Here is a 21,410-nt window from a genome sequence, read left to right as displayed (position 1 = left end):
TGCAGTTTTGGGATGCTTGTGAGTTCACAATGTAATTGGGTGCAAACATTATTTACCTTTATCTTGAATAACATTGCAGTCCAGTAGCTGAGCATTAGTTTTGAAGTTGTGAACTCAAGTTTGAATTCTGTTTAACTTATTTTTATTTTTATACCTTGTATCAAATTGATGGGTTTTATCATTTTCATCTTAACTTTCAGAGAAAGTAATGTTCTTTGAAGGCAATGTTTCCCATAATCATCAACACATATCAAACCATTCTTTTAATACTTGCTGTTCCAGACATGCAGTGTGAGGCAGTTGTTTATAGTTTAGTAGAATCTGCAAAGCAGCAAGAAACCATTTACGCATTCAAATCATTGGTCCAACTCTTCACTGCAGCTATTTTTCTAAAGGTGTTTTCCTACTTGTATCCCATTGCTCATATACTTGCTTTTTGTTCTGTTTTAATTTTTAGATTTCTTTTGAAATGTAAAAATTGGAAAATTGTTAAAGTTATGATTTTGGTGGGGTGGTGGGGGGTGCGGGGGGGGAAGGATGAGGTAAGGGAATTGTTTCAATTTATTTTTTCTAGCAAAGAGCTGACACAGTTATGAAAATTAAACGATTGGGAGAAACACTACACAAAGCTGAGCTTTCCCCAGATGTACATATTAGTTGGACTTAACCATTCACGATGTTCACAGGAGTTATGTAACTAACAACACTGAAAATAATATTTAAACACCCGTTCTTATGTCGTACCTTGTTGGCTAAATCAGCTGCTGACCTCAACCTGAAAACCGAAACCGAGAAATCAAGAGTGCATTTGGTTCGGTGGTATTCACCTTCAGGCATTGTGTGCTGGGGATGGTGAGATTGATGGATGCTAATCAATGAGCAGCTTTTTCTTGGATGGTTTTAGCTTCTTGAGAGTTATCGGCACTGTACTTGACCAAGTAACCGAAGAATATTCCATTTGACCCAGGAGAACTTTTGTAGATAGTGGAAAGGCTTTGGTTTGGTTGACACCACTGAGTAAGCTGGTCAATGGTGAGCCCCAGGATATTGATGATGGGGTGTCAGAAAAGATAATACCATTGAATGTCAAACCGAGGTGGTTAGATACTCTTTTGTTGAAGTTGGTCATTGTCGAGCATATTTCTGGTGTTAACGTTGTGTTCCACTCATCAGTCCATGCCTATATTGATTAGGTCATGCTACATGCAGGGCTGGGCTGCTTTATGTGCAGAAGATTTGGAATTGGTGCAATTAGTAGTGAACATGCCCACTTCTGACCACATTGATGAAGATGGTTGGGCCCAGAACGCTGGTCTGAGTAAAATTGTGCAGTGATGTCCTGTGACCGAAATGGTTGACCTCCACGTATCACAACCATCTTGCGTTGTGTGTGATGTGATTTCAACTACTGGAGCGTTTTCTTTCTGTTCATTGGGGTTCTTGTTAGGTTTTATTAGAAAACTAGACCAAGAGGAGGGAGGGGGGGGAAGAGGAGAGGGGGGGGGAAGAGGAGAGGGGGGGGGAAGAGGAGAGGGGGGGGGGAGAGGAGGGGGGGAGAGGAGGAGAGGAGGGGGGGAGAGGAGAGGAGGAGGGGGGAGAGGAGAGGAGGGGGGGAGAGGAGAGGAGGGGGGAGAGGAGAGGAGGGGGGGGGAGAGGAGAGGAGGGGGGGAGAGGAGAGGAGGGGGGGGAGAGGAGAGGAGGGGGGGAGAGGAGAGGAGGAGGGAGGGGAGAGGGAGGGGGGGAGAGGAGAGGGAGGGGGGGAGAGGAGAGGGAGGGGGGGAGAGGAGAGGGAGGGGGGGGAGAGGAGAGGGAGGAGGGGGGGGGAGAGAGATTGCCTTTTTACTTCAACCCAAACAACCATTTGCACGCAGTGCTTTTTTACCTCTAACCATATTTTCATTTTCAAACCAAATTAAGGGTACTCACAGTGCTGTAGACATTTGTCAGTGCATTCAGAGCTCTGATTGTGGCACACCACTTGCAGAGACTGATGGAGGCACACCACTTCCTGGTTTTATAGTCCATCCCCCCCTGCCACCAGCGGGGGCAGCAGAGAAAATGGGGAATTTTGTAAAATCATTAATATCTCTGTCATTTTTCATCGACTGGAAAAATCCTCGGCACACGTGCGGCGGAGGGGGGCTCTGAGCGAGGTGGCCAAAAATGACGGCTGTAGGTGGCGGCGTTCTCTCGGAAATCGCCGCACAGATTGCCAAAACCGGTCAAGAACAGACTTTTAGTAATATAGACAAGGATATCACATTCATTCATATGTTGCCTTGTAAACGAGAGCAGACACTCTTACCACATCTCTGGAATTCAACTCTTTTGTCCTTTAGAAGAAGGCTATGATGTGCCTGGTGCTCAATATTCCTGAATCCAAACTAAGCACATGCGAAGGTTATTGGAGAGCAGATGCTGAGTAATTGCTGTGTTAATGATCGCATACATCACTTTGCTGATGATTTGTTACAGACTTGGATCTAGAGCTGTTGCTTTTAATCTAATTAATAAATTATGTAACAATTTTGAAATGAATAACTTGTGCTTTATGGATTTGAATTCTCAATCAAATGCAGTTATTGCATGTCAATATTTGTTAAGTAGAATATTTTTTCATTTGTAGGTTAACAGCAATTAACCATTCAACAAAATCTTGTAATACAAAAAAAGAACTTCTGTTATGGCATAAAAAATTGATTCTCCTCTAATATTAACCCCATTAATAATATTTATAAACTAAGATAAGAAGATTTGCATATGTAACTCATTGTCTTCACATGTATTTAATTTCTTTGAAATGTACCACTCATGTCATGTGGGCAAATGTTCTGATTAATTTGCATGCAAATTAAAGTGAAGCTAATCACTGGCTTCAGTAAAAACCATGGTGTAGTTATAATTTTCTGGTTGTTTATTCTGTTTTGTAATTATTGCAGGGTTCGACTACAGGCATATCGTACACAAAAGATGGGCTGGGGCGTTCGGTCATTGCAGGACATTCCCAAGGGTAATTTTATCTGCGAGTAAGTGTTAGCCCTCCCGACAATGATGCTATATATATATATGGCTGGTTTAATTGATTTTACCATTGCTTTAGTCTCTCCTGTCCATAGATTGGTCTTCAATTATTACTTAGAGTTTTCTGTGGCGCTAACTGCCCAAAATAATTTACTTTATGCACTTGAAATACCTAAAATCCTCCCCCCATGCCACCAAACTAATGATGTTATGTTGTCGTTTGGTACATTGTGCATGGTGGAACTATTTCTTAATTCATTTACGTTTCCTAACCAAGCTTTGCTCCATACAGTGCTCTCCATAATGTTTGGGACAAAGACCATAATTTACAGTGCATTCAGAAAGTATTCAGACCCTTCACTTTTTCCACATTTTGTTACGTTACAGCCGTATTCTAAAATGGATTAAATTATTTTTTTTTAATCATCAATCTACCATAATGAAAAAGCGAAAACAGGTGTTTAGAAATTTTTGCAAAGTAATTAAAAAGAAATAATTGAAATATTACATTTACATAAGTCTATGTACGTATGATCTAAAGCCCAAACCACATCTTTGGATTCTGGGGTGTGCAGGATCTGCAAAGCAGGCCCCCCACATCCAACCTGTCAAGTGTGGGCAAAGACTGGTCTTGAGAAGTGGGGATTTGGCTGTCACAATTAGACCACTATTGTTGGCTCAGTTTGCATCAGTACTTTGACTTTCAAAGCGCAGGGATCAGTGTTGGATTGTTGATGTGTGCTAATTTATGTTAGAGTTTATCCTGTAATGTGAGCCTGTTCTTCACACAATCACCGTTGCCACATTATCTGCATCTTACTTGATTAGAATTAATGCTTACGGCTCATATTTTGAAAGAAAACCTTTTCCTACTGTGCTCATCACTGATCATCTTTTAAAATCTGTAGCTGACAAGACTGCTTTTGAGATTCCTGAGATAAAAGTCCAAATATTGTGACACATCATATTTGTTCCATCCGTCGACTAGCCTGACGAGTATTTTAGTAACACTAACATCAGTTTGAACAACCTTTGAAACAATTTTTTTTTCCTCATGCAAGGTATGTGGGGGAACTTATAACGGATGCAGAAGCAGATGTTCGAGAAGATGACTCTTATCTTTTTGACCTCGACAATAAGGTACCCATTATTTTGGTGTGTTGCCTTTTGCGTCATGTTAACTGTGTTTCCAGTGTTATTGTAAATTATGCTAGCTTTTAATCTGGGAGAAGTAAAAACAAGAAACTGCAGAGGCTGATTTGCAAAAGACGACACCAACTGTTGGAGGAAATCAGCGGGTCAGGCTGCATTTTTGGAGCACGTGGATTGGTAACGTTTTGACTCGGGACCCTTCTTTAAAATCGGGTAATGTTTCGGGTTGGAACCCTTCTTCAGAATGGGTTCTAATTACATTTTTGCAGTAATGTCTTGCTTTTTGTGTAATTTATTTATAATTTATGTATCATTTGTGCATTTATCTATGTGCCTATGATGCTGCTGAATGCAGATTTTTCATAATAATAATAATATCTTTTATTGTCATTGCACATAAGTGCAACGAGATTTGGTATGCATCTTCCATCCGATGTCATAACTTAAATAACTAATAAAATTTAGATTTAGATACCCCGAGAACATGGTTTGTAAAAAGAACATTAAAACAGTAAAACAGTCAAAACAGACTAAAGTGCAGATGTGTCTGTGTGACATGACTTCTCCCAGATTCATTGTACCTTTACTCATCCATAGTCAATGTAGAACTTGAACCTGCCTGCTTCCTCTTATCTGCTTATGGAAACTGGCAGTTAGAAACATTGCTACTGACTAATCTGATTATATACTTAAATAATAAGCCTTTCAACAACTTTGAGAATTGAATTAGCACGAGCAAAAGCTTTGTTGCTCGTGTTTTGCTTGTCACAGGTCACGGGGAGAACGTACAAACAAGCACATGTAGCCAGGATCAGACCCAGATCTCTGGTGCTGTAAGGCAGCAACTCTACCGTGCCGCCCTTTATAGCAGAGTATAACATTTGTACAGAATATCTTGAAAACATTTTGGATACAATAAGTGCCATAGTAAAAATCCTGAGGAATAACTGAGAAACTGGCCCAGTAACAAAGTATTTCAAGGAGCAAAAATGGAGTGTAAGATTAACATATTTTAAACTATCATTCTGTTCATTTTTATGTGAATTCATGTTAAATGTTGCACTGTGTAGAGTTATAGAATCAGACAGCACAGAAACAGGGTTTTGGTCCAGCTTGTTCATGTTGACCAAGTTGTCGACCGAACATAGTCCCATTCAGTTGCATTTAGCCCATACTCCTCAACCTGTCAAACCGTTGGTTTACAAAGTTGTAATTGTACCTGCCTGTAGCATTTCCACTGGCAGCTTGCTCCACATACATACCTACCTCCCTCTGGAAATATTTGCCCCCTCTCCCCTGGGTTCTCATTAAATTCTTTCCATCGCACTTGAAACTTTTGCTCTTTAGTGTTGGACTCCTGTACCTTGGGAAACAGATTATGACAATCCACCTGGTCCCACCCCGCGGCCTCCTTCAATTAATGGAAAACAGTCATTCTATCCTGTCGCTCCTCACAACTCTAGCCTTCAAGATCCGGCAACATTCTTGTGAATCTTTTTCTGCACCCTCTATCTTAATTACATCCATCCCTTAATTAGGCAACCAAATCTGCACACACTCCAGGTGCAATCTCACCAATGTATTGTACAGTTGTTATATTCCATCCAAACTCCTGTTCTCAATACCCTGACCATTGAGGGCAAGTGGCATACAACTCCTTCAACACACTGTCTACCTGTGTTGCTACTTTCAGGGAACTTGTTTGCTTCCCTTGGTCTCTCAGTTCACCATCAGTCTCCAGGGTGCTACCATGTACTGTGTGTGGGCTGCCCTGGTTCAACTTCCCAGAATGTCTCACTTCACACTTACTCTGGAAAGTCTGTTTTTATTGGAACTTATTAGCTTTAAATAACAAAGTTAACAAACACAATGTAGGATATAAGAAAGGCTACTAATATCACTGTCAAAATTGGTCAGAATCACTTCAGCTAACATTTTCTCATCAGCATAGTACAACCATCACCTGATGCATAATGTTGTTTCATTGAACCATGGTATACATAGATTGCTAGTGGTGTTATTGTTTCAGGTTTTTGTTTTAAGTGGCAAACATATAATAGGAAAGGGTGTGAATATTCTTGCTATTTACTTAAGAAAACAGTACACATTGTTTTATTGGTCATCTGGAACTCAGGAGTCCATTATTGATTTAAAAAATATATTAATTTTGAGACTAGAACCAAAGCTTTGAAATTATTTGTTTGAGCTGAAAACATTGAAAGAAGTCTAATGCATGCTGTTGACTAGCATACTTTTAAAACAAAGCAGATAAAAATTGTAAATTACAATTAAAACACAAAGTACTCATAATTGAGTAACTAGCCAGTGAGTTTTAAGAGTTAAGATTATTAATTGTTAGAGACAGACCAGCTATTTTGTTTAATACAGAAAATTTAATTTTTGCTGATGATTTGTTACATGTAAAATCTTCGCAAGTTTATTTGCACTTTAATAAAGATAGCAGTTGCAAGTTGTTCTCTTGAGACTCTGAAGTAAACGTCTTGGATTATTGCACCTATCCATCATGTTTAGTGTTATAAAATCTTCAATCCAGTGTTCGCCTTGGTAATTTACCCAAATAAATTAATCGAAGTTGATGTAGGTAAATTATCTGTTTTACTATATATTTCGCAAAATGTTAGTGGATAGTTGAACAATACCATCGGTTTATGGCTTTGGTTAACTGCTGCTTTAAAACTTTTACATACGTCAATAAAGCAAAGAAATATAGTGCAAATGTAAATTGATTACCTGGGGTACCTTAAAATGTCCATTCAGTACAAACATCTAAATGCCATTTTAATAGTATTCTCAACTATTTTTAACTGGGGAAAGACGTAATTAATTCCATATTTTGTTTCTAAATTCAGGAAGGGGAGGTATACTGTATCGATGCTCGCTACTATGGAAACATCAGTCGCTTTGTCAACCATCTGTGCGAACCAAACCTCATTCCTGTACGAGTGTTCATGTCACACCAGGATCTTCGTTTCCCAAGAATTGCATTCTTCAGCAGTAGAGATATCAAGTGTGGCGAAGAACTAGGGTAAGTGCCTAATATTTTTGGAATTTCCTTCAAACAATTACATTTTTAGAAATAGTATCTTATTAACCTTGAGGGGCTAAACCAGATGCCAGTGTAGAAATGGCCTAAACAGGGGCCTGCTTTCAAAAAGGTTACACAATATGACCATTGGCATATTTATCTATCTTCAATCCTCCGTGAAATGACAATTCATAAAGAACTTTGAATAACTATTCCAATAAATGACTCATAACTAAGTAAATATTAATCAACATTGAAGGCAATGTCTCTGCCTGACCAACTATCTTGATTTTTGTTTTCAATCCTGAGACATGAGGCAAACACAGGACATGAGAAAATGCACGAAGCTGAGTCCAACTTTCAGCGGTTTAAATTATAACAAGTGGCTTGGCTGTGAAAGAGAGATTTAATAGAGCACATGGGGCTATTTAAAATGAATAATCAATGTTCTGGGAAGAAAGTACATCAAGAAAACTTGAAATGCAGCATGGATTGCCCTTGTTGCACTGAAGCCATTTGATAAGTGAACAAACACACCTTAAGGGCAACAATAGAACCACTAAAAATGCCAGATTTTGGTTTGATTAGCATAGGTCATGCGTAACCTTATTTAAATCAGTCAGAGTCGTCTATGGACCGTACTTCCCATAAAACAAAAATTTTATTTGTTCAGCATTTGTGGTCTGTGCACACCCATGAAAATTTAAAAATCTTTTTAATTTTCTCTCCATGACAATGGATAATATTTGTATTACAAGACTGTAGATCAACTCACATTGAACCACAGGTACACAAAAATGCTGGAGAAACTCAGCGGGTGCAGCACCATCTATGGAACGAAGGAGATAGGCAACGTTTCGGGCCAAAACCCTTCTATCTCCTTCGCTCCATAGATGCTGCTGCACCCACTGAGTTTCTCCAGCATTTTTGTGTACCTTCGATTTTCCCGCATCTGCAGTTCCTTCTTAAACTCTTAATCACATTGAACCACTATGGGTGAACTGTGAGTTGAGACAATGCTCAGCAAATGAATCCCTTTTCAGACCAGCTCCTCGGTAATGACTTTGTGGCCCATCTTTTCCATCGTCTCCAGTATAGAAGCTGGGCAATTGACCAACGGAGAAACCAAAACTAGTAAATGACAAGACAATAGTCTAATTGCTCATTTTAATATTTCAACAAAGTCAGTACTTTGAATACTGCAGGTTGTCATTTTTATATTGACTTACTCCACAAGATAGAGGATCGGTTTTGTATTAATCCACTTAAAAAAAAGATAATCTCCATTGTAGGACAGGTGCTGTACACAGTTTTGAAGTTTGTGTCATCGGCTAAAGACCACCCTGGCATAGTTCAGGTTTTTTCCATCAATAATAATGAAAATCACACATCAAAGTTGCATTCAAAGTATGTGTTTTTAATTTATTTAAAAATAACCACTTTTAACATGTTGCTGTACTTGTTTCCCAGTTTTGACTATGGTGACAGGTTCTGGGACATCAAGAACAATTATTTTACTTGCCTGTGCGGTTCAGAGAAGTGCAAGCATTCAGCTGCTGCCATTGCGCAGCGACAAGCCACAGTATCTCAAATGGAAGCACAACAAAATGGACTTCCAGACACCAGTTCAAGCACATCTGCCAATGTTTCTTGACAAGCTCGTTACCTGGACCACATTGAGCGGTATTGAATGGAATGGCTCCACTTGTGTGAAAGACTTCTCGAAGCACCAGCTCAGCTGTACTGACAAATTCTTCCTACAATTGTCTGTCTAGATATTGATGATAGGACATTTAATAAATTGAACTTTTGTTATAGTGAGGGCCAACAGTTATGGTGCTGATTATTGTGTGATTTTACTGCAAAGTAAAAGTCACTTCAAGATTGTATAAAGGAACAACCTGTTTTTAACATGAATCCAAGTAAATCTTTTTTTACATGTAGTATTATCAGTAATAGTAAAAGTAGTAATAGTTTGTCTTTATGAATTTGCCATCTGCTGTTGACGCGTGATGGTTGGACGTTAAAAACGCCATTTTGCATAGATTTTTTAAAGGTTCCTTAGTGCAGGTCAGGTTTTTTTGTGCAAGTCCAAGAACTTTACAGAGACATCACTGTTAGCATTCATTATAATTTTCACCGGTTTTAAGGGCATTTATGCTTGATCCATTAGTGTTCTGAATTTGTATGCAAATCTTGCTGAAATGTTATAAATAAAAGCAGTTCGTAATAGATTTGTAAAGTGTGAAAATGCTTATTTTAAACTGATGTGAGCATGTGCTTCAGGAAATATATAAGCATGATAAACGCTATAATTCACAACTCAATGAGATTTCCCAGGGAGGATGCAGCAGACATATTGTTATGGGTGGCACAGCAGAGCAGCTAGTGGAGTTCCTGCCGCTCACTGCCAGGGGCCCGGGTTCAGTCCTTACCTCACTCACACGGCCAGGGGCCAGTCCTTACCTCAGCGGAGTGGGATGCTCGTCCTATGAGATCTAAATCAGGGAGTAGTCGTGACCTTGATTACTGTAGGAAGCGTGTCCAATTGTAGCGCCCCTCACATCACAGATTGGAGCTGCTGCTGACTCACAGGTACATACACATGGCAGAAATTGTCAGAGACCGGATCTTGGGAAGCTGCCACGTGACATGTTCAGTCAGATAGAAGGGTGACTGTTCGGAAGGGAAAGCAGGCAGTGCAGGACTTACCTCTGGCTTTCCTCTCTCTAATAGGTATACCGCTTTGAATATTAATTGGAGGAATGGCCTTTCAGAGGAAAACAGTAGCAGCCAAATCAGTGGCACCACAACTAGCCTAGTTATACAGCAAGGCCGAACAATATCTTGCCCAGCATTAAGAGGCTCGACAGTCGGGGGACTGATAGGCATTTCTCTGGCAGCCTGCGAGACTTCAGGATATAACCTCACTTGCCCCTGAGGTTGTCAGAGCCAGGGATGTATCTGAGTGATTACAGAACAATCCCAAAGGGGAGAGTAACCAACCAGAGCTTGTAGTCCATAATGGTACTTAATGATGTGGGGAAGAGAGCTGTGGTCCTGTATAGAGAATTTAGGGAGCTGCGAGAAAGTTGAAAAGCAAGATTACAAAGGTTGTAATCTCAGGGTTATGCAAAATGCCTCATGCTATCAGGTATGGAAATAGTGACAGGACGGATGATTGTACAATTAAAGAGAAGGGAGAGGATTCTAGGTTTTTGGATCATTGTAATCTGGAGCAGGCGTGACGTGTACTCGTAGGACTGGTTGTACCTCCACTGGAGGGAGGTTTGCTGGTGTTATTTGGGGGGATTTAAACAAGCAAAGGAGGGGGAGGGGGAAATGTGACAGTGCAACAGGTGGGGAGGCTGACTTAGGAAACAGAACAGGCAAGTCCAGGAAGGAGGACAGATGGAGACAGGAGAGGTTGAGAAGCACGAGAAGGTTGATAGGTTTAACTACATTTACTTTCCTTGAATTATGCTGCTGGCCTTAAGGGCCCACCTCATCTATATTGACTGGTGGCTGTTTATACTTATCACACTTTCCTTGCATTGTCCATAAACCTCTGCCTTTCATATCCAAGTACCCCTGATCAGTCTAAAGAAAGGTCCCGACTTGAAAAGTCACCTCCATATTCAAGGATGATGCCTGACCAGCTGAGTTACACCGGCACTTTGTGTCTTTTTTTGTAATCTAGCATCAGCAGTTCCTTGTTTCGACCTGATCAAATGCATTTTATAATTTGTAATTGTATCTGCTTCCACCTCACCTCAGGCAACTCATTCCAGACACACTTCACCCTACGAAAACCTCCCTTCTGGTTCCCTTTTAATGATATCCCCATTCATCTCAAACCTGTGCCCTCAAGTTCTGGACTTCCTTGTCCTGGGGAAAAAAATATTCTGACTATTCCAAATCTTTCAAACTCAATGTCTTTTCATTACCCTATCCGGCTTGATCACCACTTTCAGAGAGCTATGGACTTGCACCCCAGGGCCTCTGCCATTAACACGATATACTTCATTGCTAGGAGCTGCGCAGGTAAGACAGAAGAGCTGAGGGAATGGTATGGAAGAACAGAAACTGCAGCTCAATGTGGTGTAGAAGTTTCAGATGCGACAGAAGGAGATGCAAAAGGGTGTTGCACGGCTGCCTGTGGAGAGGATTACAACAATGCAGGGAGGATATTCTGCAGTAGTCAGCCACTGTGACTACATTGAACATAGGAATAGGAAGGGGGCAATCGCTTTGATGGGATTATACTTTATGCCTCCCAGCAGGAATTGGAAGAACAGATATATTGGTAGATCAATGGCAGCAAAAGCAATAGAGTATTAATGGGGAATTTTAACCATCCCAATATTGACTGGGATTGAATTAGTACAAGATGTTAAGATGGGGAGGAATTCCTAATGTCCATGCAAGAGTATTTCTTGAAGTAGTATGCCGAGAGTTCTAGGGATGGGCCGTGCTTGACCTTATTATGGGGAATGATGTTGGGCAAATGTTAGAAAAGTGGCCGTGGAGGATTCCTTTGATGACAATGACCATAGCTTGATAAGTTTCAGGGTGGTCATGGAAAAAGGGAAGATGGATCCTTGACATGGAGCCCTAAACTACAGGAAGGCTGATTTCAATGGTGTAAGACAGGACGTGGCGTAAGTAGATGGGACGCAGCTGCTGGGCAGGACAACAACATCCAGTGAAATATTAGAAGTTCAGAAGATAGACCCAAAATGCTGGAGTAACACAGCGGGTCAGGCAACATCTCTGGAGAACATGGATTGGTGACATTTCATAAGAGTGCAGGAGTAACACAGCGGGTCAGGTAGCATCTCTGGACCTAATCCGTTTCTCCAGAGATGCCTGATCCGCTGAGTAACTCCAAAATCTTTGGAGTAACTCAGCTTTGGTGTAAACCAGCAGCTGCAGTTCCTTCCTACACATAAGAGTTCAGAGCCATCAGGACCCTGTAAGCAGAAGAAGGAAAGATGGTACATTTTGGAGAATACTAACTAACAGAGCACTGACATTGAAGGTTTGAGCATGGAAAAGAAGGAGGTGTATATCAGATAGAGGAAACTTATCAAATGCCTCCTTTGAGAGTTATAAGGGGTGTAGACGAGATCTTACGAAATTTGGAGGGCACAAAGTTGCCATGAAATTACCTTGGGCAAGTAAGGTTGTGGAAAATCCTAAACAATTTTTCTGCATAATAGAAACAAGAGTGTATATTAGAAGCAATCGGTCTAATATACCCAGAGCGTGCCAACCAGGAAAGTTGCCTGTGCATTCCCTCCACTGATCCGCTGAGTTCCACCAACACTTTGTGTTTTGCCAGCAGACTTTCAACCTATTAAACCCAGCAAAGGTTTGGTGAAATAAATGATTTTTTGACAGTCACAACTTAATGCAGCCTTTGTAGCAGAGGAGGAGGGCACAGATGAAGCAAAGCAGTTCAGAAATCCAAATCTGGATACAAATAGAGGTAATATTTCAGTCATCTTTAATGGTAGAAATATTTGATAAAATAAAATGCAGTGTGCAGTCACAGGTTTGTAAGAAATATTTTCCTAACCATCCAACATAGAAGATAGAACAGTGAAACACACTGTAGTGTCATAGAGTCATACAGCATGGAAACAGACCCTTCGGCCCAACTTGTCCACGCCAACCAACATGTCCCATCTACACTAGTCCCACCTGCCTGCGTTTGGCCCATATCCCTCTAAACCTTTTCTATCCATGTACTTGTCTAAATGGTTCTTAAACATTGCGATGATACCTACCTCAACTACCTCCCCGGCAGTTCGTTCCATTAACACCCACCGTCGTTTGTGTACGGAAAATTACCCCTGAGATTCCTATGAAGTCTTTCCCCCTTAAAACTATGTTCACCGGTTCTCTCAGTGGTGAGGATGCCTCAGCGTTTCACGCTGTGCTCTGGTGTGCTTGCTAACCATGCACTGGCTTTCTTTGTGGTCCAAGATTACTTTCATTCCGTGGATCTCAAAAGCAGTCGTTAAACAGCTGATGGAAGTCAAAAGCTAGTGTGCGATGAGCTTAAGTTTAGAAAAGTGAGAGTGCTGACTGTATAACCAGATAACCATATATAACCATATAACAATTACAGCACGGAAACAGGCCATCTCGGCCCTACAAGACCGTGCCGAACAATTATTTTCCCCTAGTCCCATCTGCCTGCACTCAGACCATAACCCTCCATTCCTTTCCCATCCATATACCTATCCAATTTATTTTTAAATTATAAAATCGAACCTGCCTCCACCACTTCCACTGGGAGCTCATTCTACACAGCTACCACTCTATGAGTAAAGAAGTTCCCCCTCATGTTACCCCTAAACTTCTGTCCCTTAATTCTGAAGTCATGTCCTCTTGTTTGAATCTTCCCTACTCTCAATGGGAAAAGCTTGTCAACTCTGTCTATCCCTCTCATCATTTTAAAGACCTCTATCAAGTCCCCCCTTAACCTTCTGCGCTCCAGAGAATAAAGACCTAACATGGGCGCGATACAGTCTATGTAATGTAGAAAGGAACTGCAGATACCGGTTTACACCAAAGACAGACACAAAGTGCCGGAGTAACTCTGCAGGTCAGACAGCATCTCTGGAGAAAAGAAGAGTGGGTGGCGTTTTGTGTCGGAACCCTTCTTCTGACTTAAAAGTAGAGGAGAGGGTAGAGGGGCTGGAGGCCAGAACCAGAACCAGTTCAAGCACATCTGCCAATGTTTCTTGACAAGCTCGTTACCTGGACCACATTGAGCGGTATGGAATGGAAAGGCCAGAACAAATCTGGGCTGGCAACAGATGGCAAGGAAGGGTGAAGCCCATTACGGCCCATTGTTGGCTGGGGAAGAGGTGATAACAAATGATACGAACAGTGGGACTAGCAGGATAACCAGGGAGGGAGGGGAGAGAGGGAATGCAGGGGTTACTTGAACATGGAGAAATCAACGTTTATGCCACTGGATTGTAAGATACCCAAGCGCAATATGAGGAGCAGCAACTGATGACAGCGAGGTGTTGGGGTGAGACCGATAATGGAATCACATCTTGGTCAAAGATCTAAATCAATAAAAGTAGACACGAGGAACAGCTGATGCTGAAATTAGGAGCAAAAAAACCCCACAAGAGACAGTGCTGGAGGAACTCAGTGGGTCGGGACCCTTCTACAGAGAGCTCTCTCTAGTCCAGCTTTCTCCCCTTCAGTTTGAAGAAGGGACCTGACCCTTGTGGGCCACTCGGTGCTCTCCCCGGTAAGGCATTTGCTCCGGCCGGCGGTTTCCGGCCCCGCCTTCCCTCGGGGGCACAACTCCTCTCCGGCCACTTCACTCGGGCTGAATCCTCCAGCAGCGGCGCGGATGGCAGAGGGACGAGGTGGCGGCGACTGGGTGTCGTCCGCGGTTGAAGGTGAGCGGTGCCATCCCGGGACGGGGCAAAGTGTCTGGAGAAACGAGTCCAGTTTGCAAACTCCTTATTGAATCAATGGGCGAACAGGTTTACGTATTGTCCTGGTCGCTAGTTCTCGCTATGAGAACAGAACAGCATCAGTGGGAGGAGAAACTGGCAACGCTTTAACGCAAAGTGCTGAAGTAACTCCAGAGATGCTGCCTGACCCGCTAGGTTTTTAAGCACTTTTAAACACTCTGAGTCTGACCAGTTAAATACGTTGTGTTCTCCGACTCATACGTTGTGTTCTCCGCAATATTCCAACATCTTGTGTCTGAAATTGAGTGATTGGGTCACCCCTGCCCCGCGGTTTCCGTTTATAGTCCCAACATCTATATAGTGTTCACCTGTGCAATTTCTTACTTTCTACCCGCGGCTGTTACTATAAACGACAAAGGTTCCCTTTACTGTCCATCCGACTCGATGCTGAGTTATCCAATCTGTCCATACCTTGGTGTTGGCTTTATTGTGTTCAATGTTTCTTTCATTTCTCGCATCTGCTCTCCCTTCAACACACACACACATGTACGCCAAACCCCGCCTTGTATTCCTGGCATAACTGCGACAAGAGATTGTAACTTTTAATGAACGTGTCTTTGAGGATATCCACCCATTTCCTGTTTCTGTAATATCAGTGCTGAACAGACAGGACGTTGCTAATGGATGCCGACACAGGGCGGCTAGTGCATGCAGTAAGTTGTTGCTTTTAATTTGTTTTTGGAGTAAATCAACAGCAGAGATCTGAAGTAAGAACAAAACATGCTGGAGAAATGTTCCTCAGGTCGGGCAGCGTCTGTGTTGAAAGAAGCGGGTGGCACAGTGGTAGAGTTGCAGCCTTGTAGCGCCAGATACCCAGGTTCAGTCCTGACTATGGGTGTTGTCTGTGCGGAGTTTGTATGTTCTACCTGTGACCGTGTGGGTTTTCTCCTGGTGCTTCAGTTTCCCACCACATTCCAAAAATGCACAGGTTTGTAGGTTAATTGGTTTTGGTGAGGATTGTTAATTGTCTCTGGTATGTTGGATAGTGCAAGTGTACAGGGTGATCGCTGGATGGCGTGGACTTGGTGGGCCGCGCTGTATCTCTAAACTAAGCAGTTGGAGGCAACTCCAGAGACCGGACTGAGAGTCCTTTCAGGCTCTGATTCCACTTGACCCATGTCTTACCCCTCCACCCACTGTTGAGTGTGCTCATGAGGTTGGGCATGAGGAGAAGTGGTGGCCCAGAGTTGCACCACAGTCCCCCCAGGACTCAGAAATTGCTAGCGTTCCAAGATCGACATGAAAAACCAAGTCGGATCTTGCAGCATCTGGGCAGGTACCTGGAATGATCACTATGTCAGCACCGGATGGGGAGGACCAAGCTCACTTGGTGGTCTACATGCTGGAGATAGATACAAAAAGCTGGAGTTACTCAGAGGGTCAGACAGCATCTTTGGAGAAAAGGAATAGGTGACATTTTGTGTCGAGACACTTCTTCAGTCTGAAGGAGGGTCTTGACCCGAAATATCAACTATGTCATCTTCTCTCCAGCAGAGGGTGATGGTGGAAGGTTGGTTCTCAGACTGCAGGCCTGTGACTAGTGGTGTGCCTCGGGGTTTGGTGCTGGGCCCGTTACTGTTTGTCATCTACATCAAGGATTTGAATGAGAACATGCAGGGCAAGATTATCAAGTTTGCTGGTGATATAAAAGTGAGTAGTTTTACAGATAGTGAAGGTGGTTATGAAAGATTGCAGCAGGATCTGGATCGATTGGCCAGGTGGGCGGAGGAATAGTTGATGGAATTTAATACCGAGAAGTGTGAGGTGTTGCATTTTGGGATGTCGAACAAGAGCTGGACCTGCACAGTAAATGGTAGACTTCTGGGTAGTGTTGTAGAGCAGAGGGATCTAGGAGTACAGGTGCATGGTTCCTTGAAAGTCGAGTCTCAGGTAGATAAGGTGGTCAAAAAGGCTTTTGGCACTTTGGCCTTCATAAGTCAGAGTATTGAGTATAGAAGTTGGAAGGTCATGTTGCAGTTGTACAAGACGTTGGTGAGACCACATTTGGAATATTATGTTCAGTTCTGGGCACCATATTATAGGAAAGATATTGTCAAGCTTGAAAGGGTTCAAAAAAGATTTACGAGGGTGTTGCCAGGACTAGGGGGGTTGAGTAGGCTGGGTCTCTATTCCATGGAGCGCAGGAGGATGAGGGGGGGGGGGAGGGGGATCTTATAGAGGTGCACAAAATCATGAGAGGAATAGATCGGGTAGATGCACAGAGTCTCTTGTCCAGAGTAGGGGGATCGAGGACCAGAGGACATAGGAAGGGGAAATGATTTAATAGGAATCCGAGAGGTAATTTTTTCCACCCAAAGCGTGGTAGGTGTATGGAACAAGCTGCCAGAGGAGGTAGTTGAGGCTGGGACTATCCCATCAAAGTCCAATGATCTGTGACCAGCAACTTTATATATTCTGTTGTGTTCAAATGCCAGACCCATTTGGATATTATTTGATGTTTAATTTCAGAAGGATGGGCGGCCTATGTTTTAATAATAATAATAATAATGGATGGGATTTATATAGCGCCTTTCTAATACTCAAGGCGCTTTACATCGCATCGTTTTAAGACAGTCTTTGGGCTGCTTGTTCCTCACCCGTTGAGCCTTCCCCCCCCCCACACACACTGCCTTTCCTCTCATGTTTAGTGTCTTTCCCCTCCCTACACTGCCTTTTCTCGCCAGATAAGTGCCCCTCCTCTCCTCATGCTTCCTCTGTCTCCACATATTGCCATTCCCCACGCTACCTTTCCACTCCCATTTAATTGTTCATTGTGCAGCTTCCAGCAGGGGGAGATGTTTGTCTGCTGATTGAACAACAATGCAATTCTGATTTGAAATAGCCCACGACAAGAGCTGGGGTCCTATGTCCAACAGCACTGCTATCAGTTACTCCATGAGGTTGATTAATGCCAGCTATACAGAGCGTCAAAACACAAGTGCAAAATTATACAGTTGCTGGAAACCTGAATTAAAAACAGAAAATGCTGTAAAAGAAGCTATAAAAAAAAATACTGCAGGAATCGGGCTGAATCTGAGAAACGTAGTTAGCATTTCAGCTCAAAGGTCTTTCAACAATACTGGGAGTGGTGACATTTTAAGATGCTGAGAAAGGGAGAGGGGAGGAGGTAACAAAAGGGGCGAAGGTCTGTGGAATGTTGGCACAAGAGATAAAACAACACGAGATGAAAATGCAGCACAAAAGAAGGTAGTGATAGAGATTGAAAGATAATTCTGGGAAGTTTCAGTGATTAATCTGGTGAAACTAGCAGGGGAATGGAGAGAATGCTGAAAATCTGCACTAAAAACGCTGTAATGACAGTGACTAGGTCAGGGAGCATCTGTGGAAAGACCATCAGGATCAATGCAGGCTCTGTCAGAACTATTGTTGAATTCAGTATTGAGTCTGGTAAGGTAAATGACGAAGAAAGACACAAAGTACTGGAGTAACTCAGCGGGTCAAGCAGCATTTCTGGAGAAAAAGGACGAGCGATGTTTTGTGTCGGGCCAGAACCCTTCTCCAGTCCCTTGACTGAAGGTGAATTGTCAAATTGGATGTATTGTGTCTCAAGGTGACATTGGGTTTCAGTAGAACAGTCCAGGAAGTCGACAACAGAGATCAGGGTGAGAGGGGGATGAAGAATAAAAGTGACTGATTAAAGGTTTTATCCAAAGTGAGCGCTTTGAAACAGGAAGACCACATTGTGAGCCACGAATAGAGAAATATTTAGAAAGAAGCAGTTGCTGCTTCACATGGAGAAACATTTTAGGGTCCTGAATGGTGGGAATAGCAGCATCAAGTCAGATCTATACAGCAAGGAAACATGCCCCTAGACCACGTTTCCATGCTGACAAGTTGGCATTCAGACTAATTCCATTTGCCCACGTTTGGTCTCTAACCCTCTAAACCCTGCTTATCCATATGTCTATCCAAATAAACTACCCTCTGAGTGAAAAGGTTGTCCCAAAGGTCCCCCTTAAAACTCTCCTTCCACGTGTTGTTTAGATTCTTCAAGACTGAGAAAAAGGCCGTGTGCGTTCAGTTTATCTTCACCCCTAAATTATCTTGTGCAACTGAATAAGGTCATTCCTCAGCCACCTACGCTCCAAAAAAGAAGTTCCAGCCTCATACTGTGACTCGGGTCTGCAAGTCCACGTGACATACTGGTAAATCTCTTGTGCATCATTTCTAGCTTGATGACATCCTTTCTTTGGCTGGCTGGCCGGACCAGCGCACAGTTCTCCAAGTGTGGTCTCAAAAGCAACTTGTGCAGCTGCATCATAATGTCCCAATTGTTATATTTAATAGCTTTTCCAATGAAGGAAAGCATGCCAATTGCCTTCGTCCCCCCCCCCCCCCCCCCATTGTCCACCTGACTCGCAACTTTCAATGTGCCGTGCACCTGTACTCCCAGATCTCTGTTCTACAACACTCTGCAGGACTCAGCAATTTACCGTGCAAACCCTGCCCTGGTTTGACAAACCAAAGACCACACATGTCAGAGTAACATTTATCTCAGAGAGCCATCATTGGGTCCACCTTCCCTATTGATCTAGATTTTACAAACGAAGATATCCATCCTCGTATCCAGCTTTGTTAACAGCAGTACAACATTAGCCATCCTCCAATCTTCTGGAACTTCACCAGTAATTAAATATCTTTGCAAGTGCCTACATAAAGTCCAACAAGGTCCAAGGATGCACAAGGTCATGTGGGTGGAAAACAAACAGTCACAGAGAAAATATGCAAACTCCACACAGACAACCTCTCAAAGATTCCTCATAATGGACGTGTTAGTGCTTCAGTTTTCACCTGGTGGGTAGGTTATTGGAACAATTTGCAACACTTGGGTATCAGAAGAACTAAAATATAGACACATTTTTTTCATGCTAATTTGGGATATTTGCGAATATTCTTTAATTGTGATCAGTTAAGGTGAAAAAATGAAATGATCTTTTTGGTCAGAAAAGGTGGTGTCAATCATTCAGCAAAGGTCTTCTGCTGACCACTTTGTTCTGTGGCCCTCAGTGAGGTGTGACCCTTGCATCCCCCCTCTCATCATCCCTCCCCCACCCGTTGCATCAGCCTCAGTCGCCTTGTTGAGTCTCATTGTCTGTTATTCGTTTTCACCTTGCCCATAGGTAACAGTGGCCTGTTCCCTTTATCATCATTACTTGTATCTCTCTCGTTTTCCTTTCCCCGACTCTCAGTCTGAAGAAGGGTCTCGACCTGAAACGTCACCTATTCCAGTTCTCCAGAGAATCTGTCTGACACGCTGAGTTACTCCAGCCTTTTGCGCCCAGCTTCAGTGAGATGTGGCATGGCTTGTGGACACCAAAGATGCTCCGCTATAGGATCTTTGGTGCGAACCGCTGTCCCTGATCTCAGATGCAAGCCCTTGGCTCCTAACGTCCAATGAGAAGATGGATGGTTTACCTTGTGATTGCTATAGGGATTTAGGAATCTTTTTATACCTGAAGATTTTCTCAGATTGAAAGTTTTTTTTTAGGTTTAGGTTCATTATTGTCACATGCACTGATGTACAGTGAAAAGCTTGATCTTACATGCTATCCAAGCCCAAAAGTTAGCTATCACAGTGTGCTGCAACACTGAATTAATCAAACAGTCAACATCACAGCCATAGACTCCGAATGGCCTGGTGCCATTAGATTACCCTTTTGCAATCTCATGCAATTAATGTTAATAAAGATATTTATGATATTTGTATGTGTCCATATGTCCCTCACTGCCTTACCTGAGCCTCTCTTCCCCATCTTCCCCATGTGTATATGTGTGTGACACTCCTTTTCCTCACCCCTATCACTGGGTCGAATTAGTACTGAGGCACACTGATTACCACATGGTAAAAAGTAGCTGATAACAGAAAAAGGAACAAAGTGATGGAGTAACTCAGTGGGTCAGACAGCATCTCTAGAGAAGCTGATGCATCAATAGGCGATGTTTCAGGTCAAAATGTTGGCCTATCCTGCCTGAGTTTCCGAGTTACTCCAGCACCTTCAGGGCCGTAGTTGGCTATTTAGCTATTTGAACACATTGGGTATGGAGGCAAAATTTCACCGTGCCCTGTCACATGTGACAATAAAGTAAAGTATTCCATTCCGTTCCACTTTGTGTCTTTTTTTGTAAAGCAGCATCTGCAGTTCCTTGTGTCTCTCTATTCGACATCAGCCTCCGTGTGGTGTGGAGCAGTGTCACACTAGTGAACAAACTGTACGATGAAGTAGCTTAACAAATGCTTCTGTTGTCACTGTCTAGCTGTGCGCTACTTTGGGCTGAATAACTGGAACAAGCTGCAATGGGGCCGCGAGTCGGGGAGAGCCTGGTCTCGTCCTGCGTCCACTCGGCCCAAGAGACCAAAAGTCGACCTGGAAGTGACTTCTCCTCCGGATGGAAAGGACAGACGCACTCCTCCTGAGCCCACAACATATTACAATGCCATTTATGAGCTTCAGAAGAGGGTGGAGAATAAAGGTCCAAATCCATCATTGTATTCAGAAGACGACTGCAGCGTCAGATGCTGTGAGCCGGTTAGTAAAGATCAGCAGGACGTGGACGGGGCCCTGGGGAACGCACAATTGACTGAGCGGCAGGGCAGCATAATCAGAACCCATGAAATATACAAGCAGGAGCTGTGGTGGAAGAGTTCCCAACAACCTGCC

General features: G+C 42.8%; 1 protein-coding gene across 7 annotated transcripts in view; it reads left to right on the top strand.

Annotated features, from left to right (window-relative positions):
* The window catches only part of ehmt1 (euchromatic histone lysine methyltransferase 1), a 93,944-nt gene extending 79,907 nt beyond the window's left edge, over positions 1–14,037 (top strand). For 3 of the 7 annotated variants that reach the window (XM_033049252.1, XM_033049248.1, XM_033049245.1), the window contains 4 exons: positions 2,940–3,026; positions 4,083–4,161; positions 7,044–7,219; positions 8,690–9,453. In XM_033049252.1, the coding sequence (XP_032905143.1) occupies positions 2,940–3,026; positions 4,083–4,161; positions 7,044–7,219; positions 8,690–8,873 (526 nt within the window). In that variant the 3' untranslated portion in view covers positions 8,874–9,453. Of the gene's footprint in view, positions 1–2,939; positions 3,027–4,082; positions 4,162–7,043; positions 7,220–8,689; positions 9,454–13,950 lie in introns of those variants that run through there. The other 4 variants (XM_033049247.1, XM_033049251.1, XM_033049249.1 and 1 more) reach the window with 2 other exon arrangements.
* Positions 14,038–21,410: the final 7,373 nt, after the last annotated feature.

This window comes from Amblyraja radiata, chromosome 32 (genome assembly GCF_010909765.2).
Source record: "Amblyraja radiata isolate CabotCenter1 chromosome 32, sAmbRad1.1.pri, whole genome shotgun sequence".
In the NCBI taxonomy this organism is placed as follows: Eukaryota; Metazoa; Chordata; class Chondrichthyes; order Rajiformes; family Rajidae; genus Amblyraja; species Amblyraja radiata.
The sequence above is the reverse complement of the archived record's forward strand: the minus strand, read 5'-3'. Positions and strand labels throughout refer to the sequence as shown.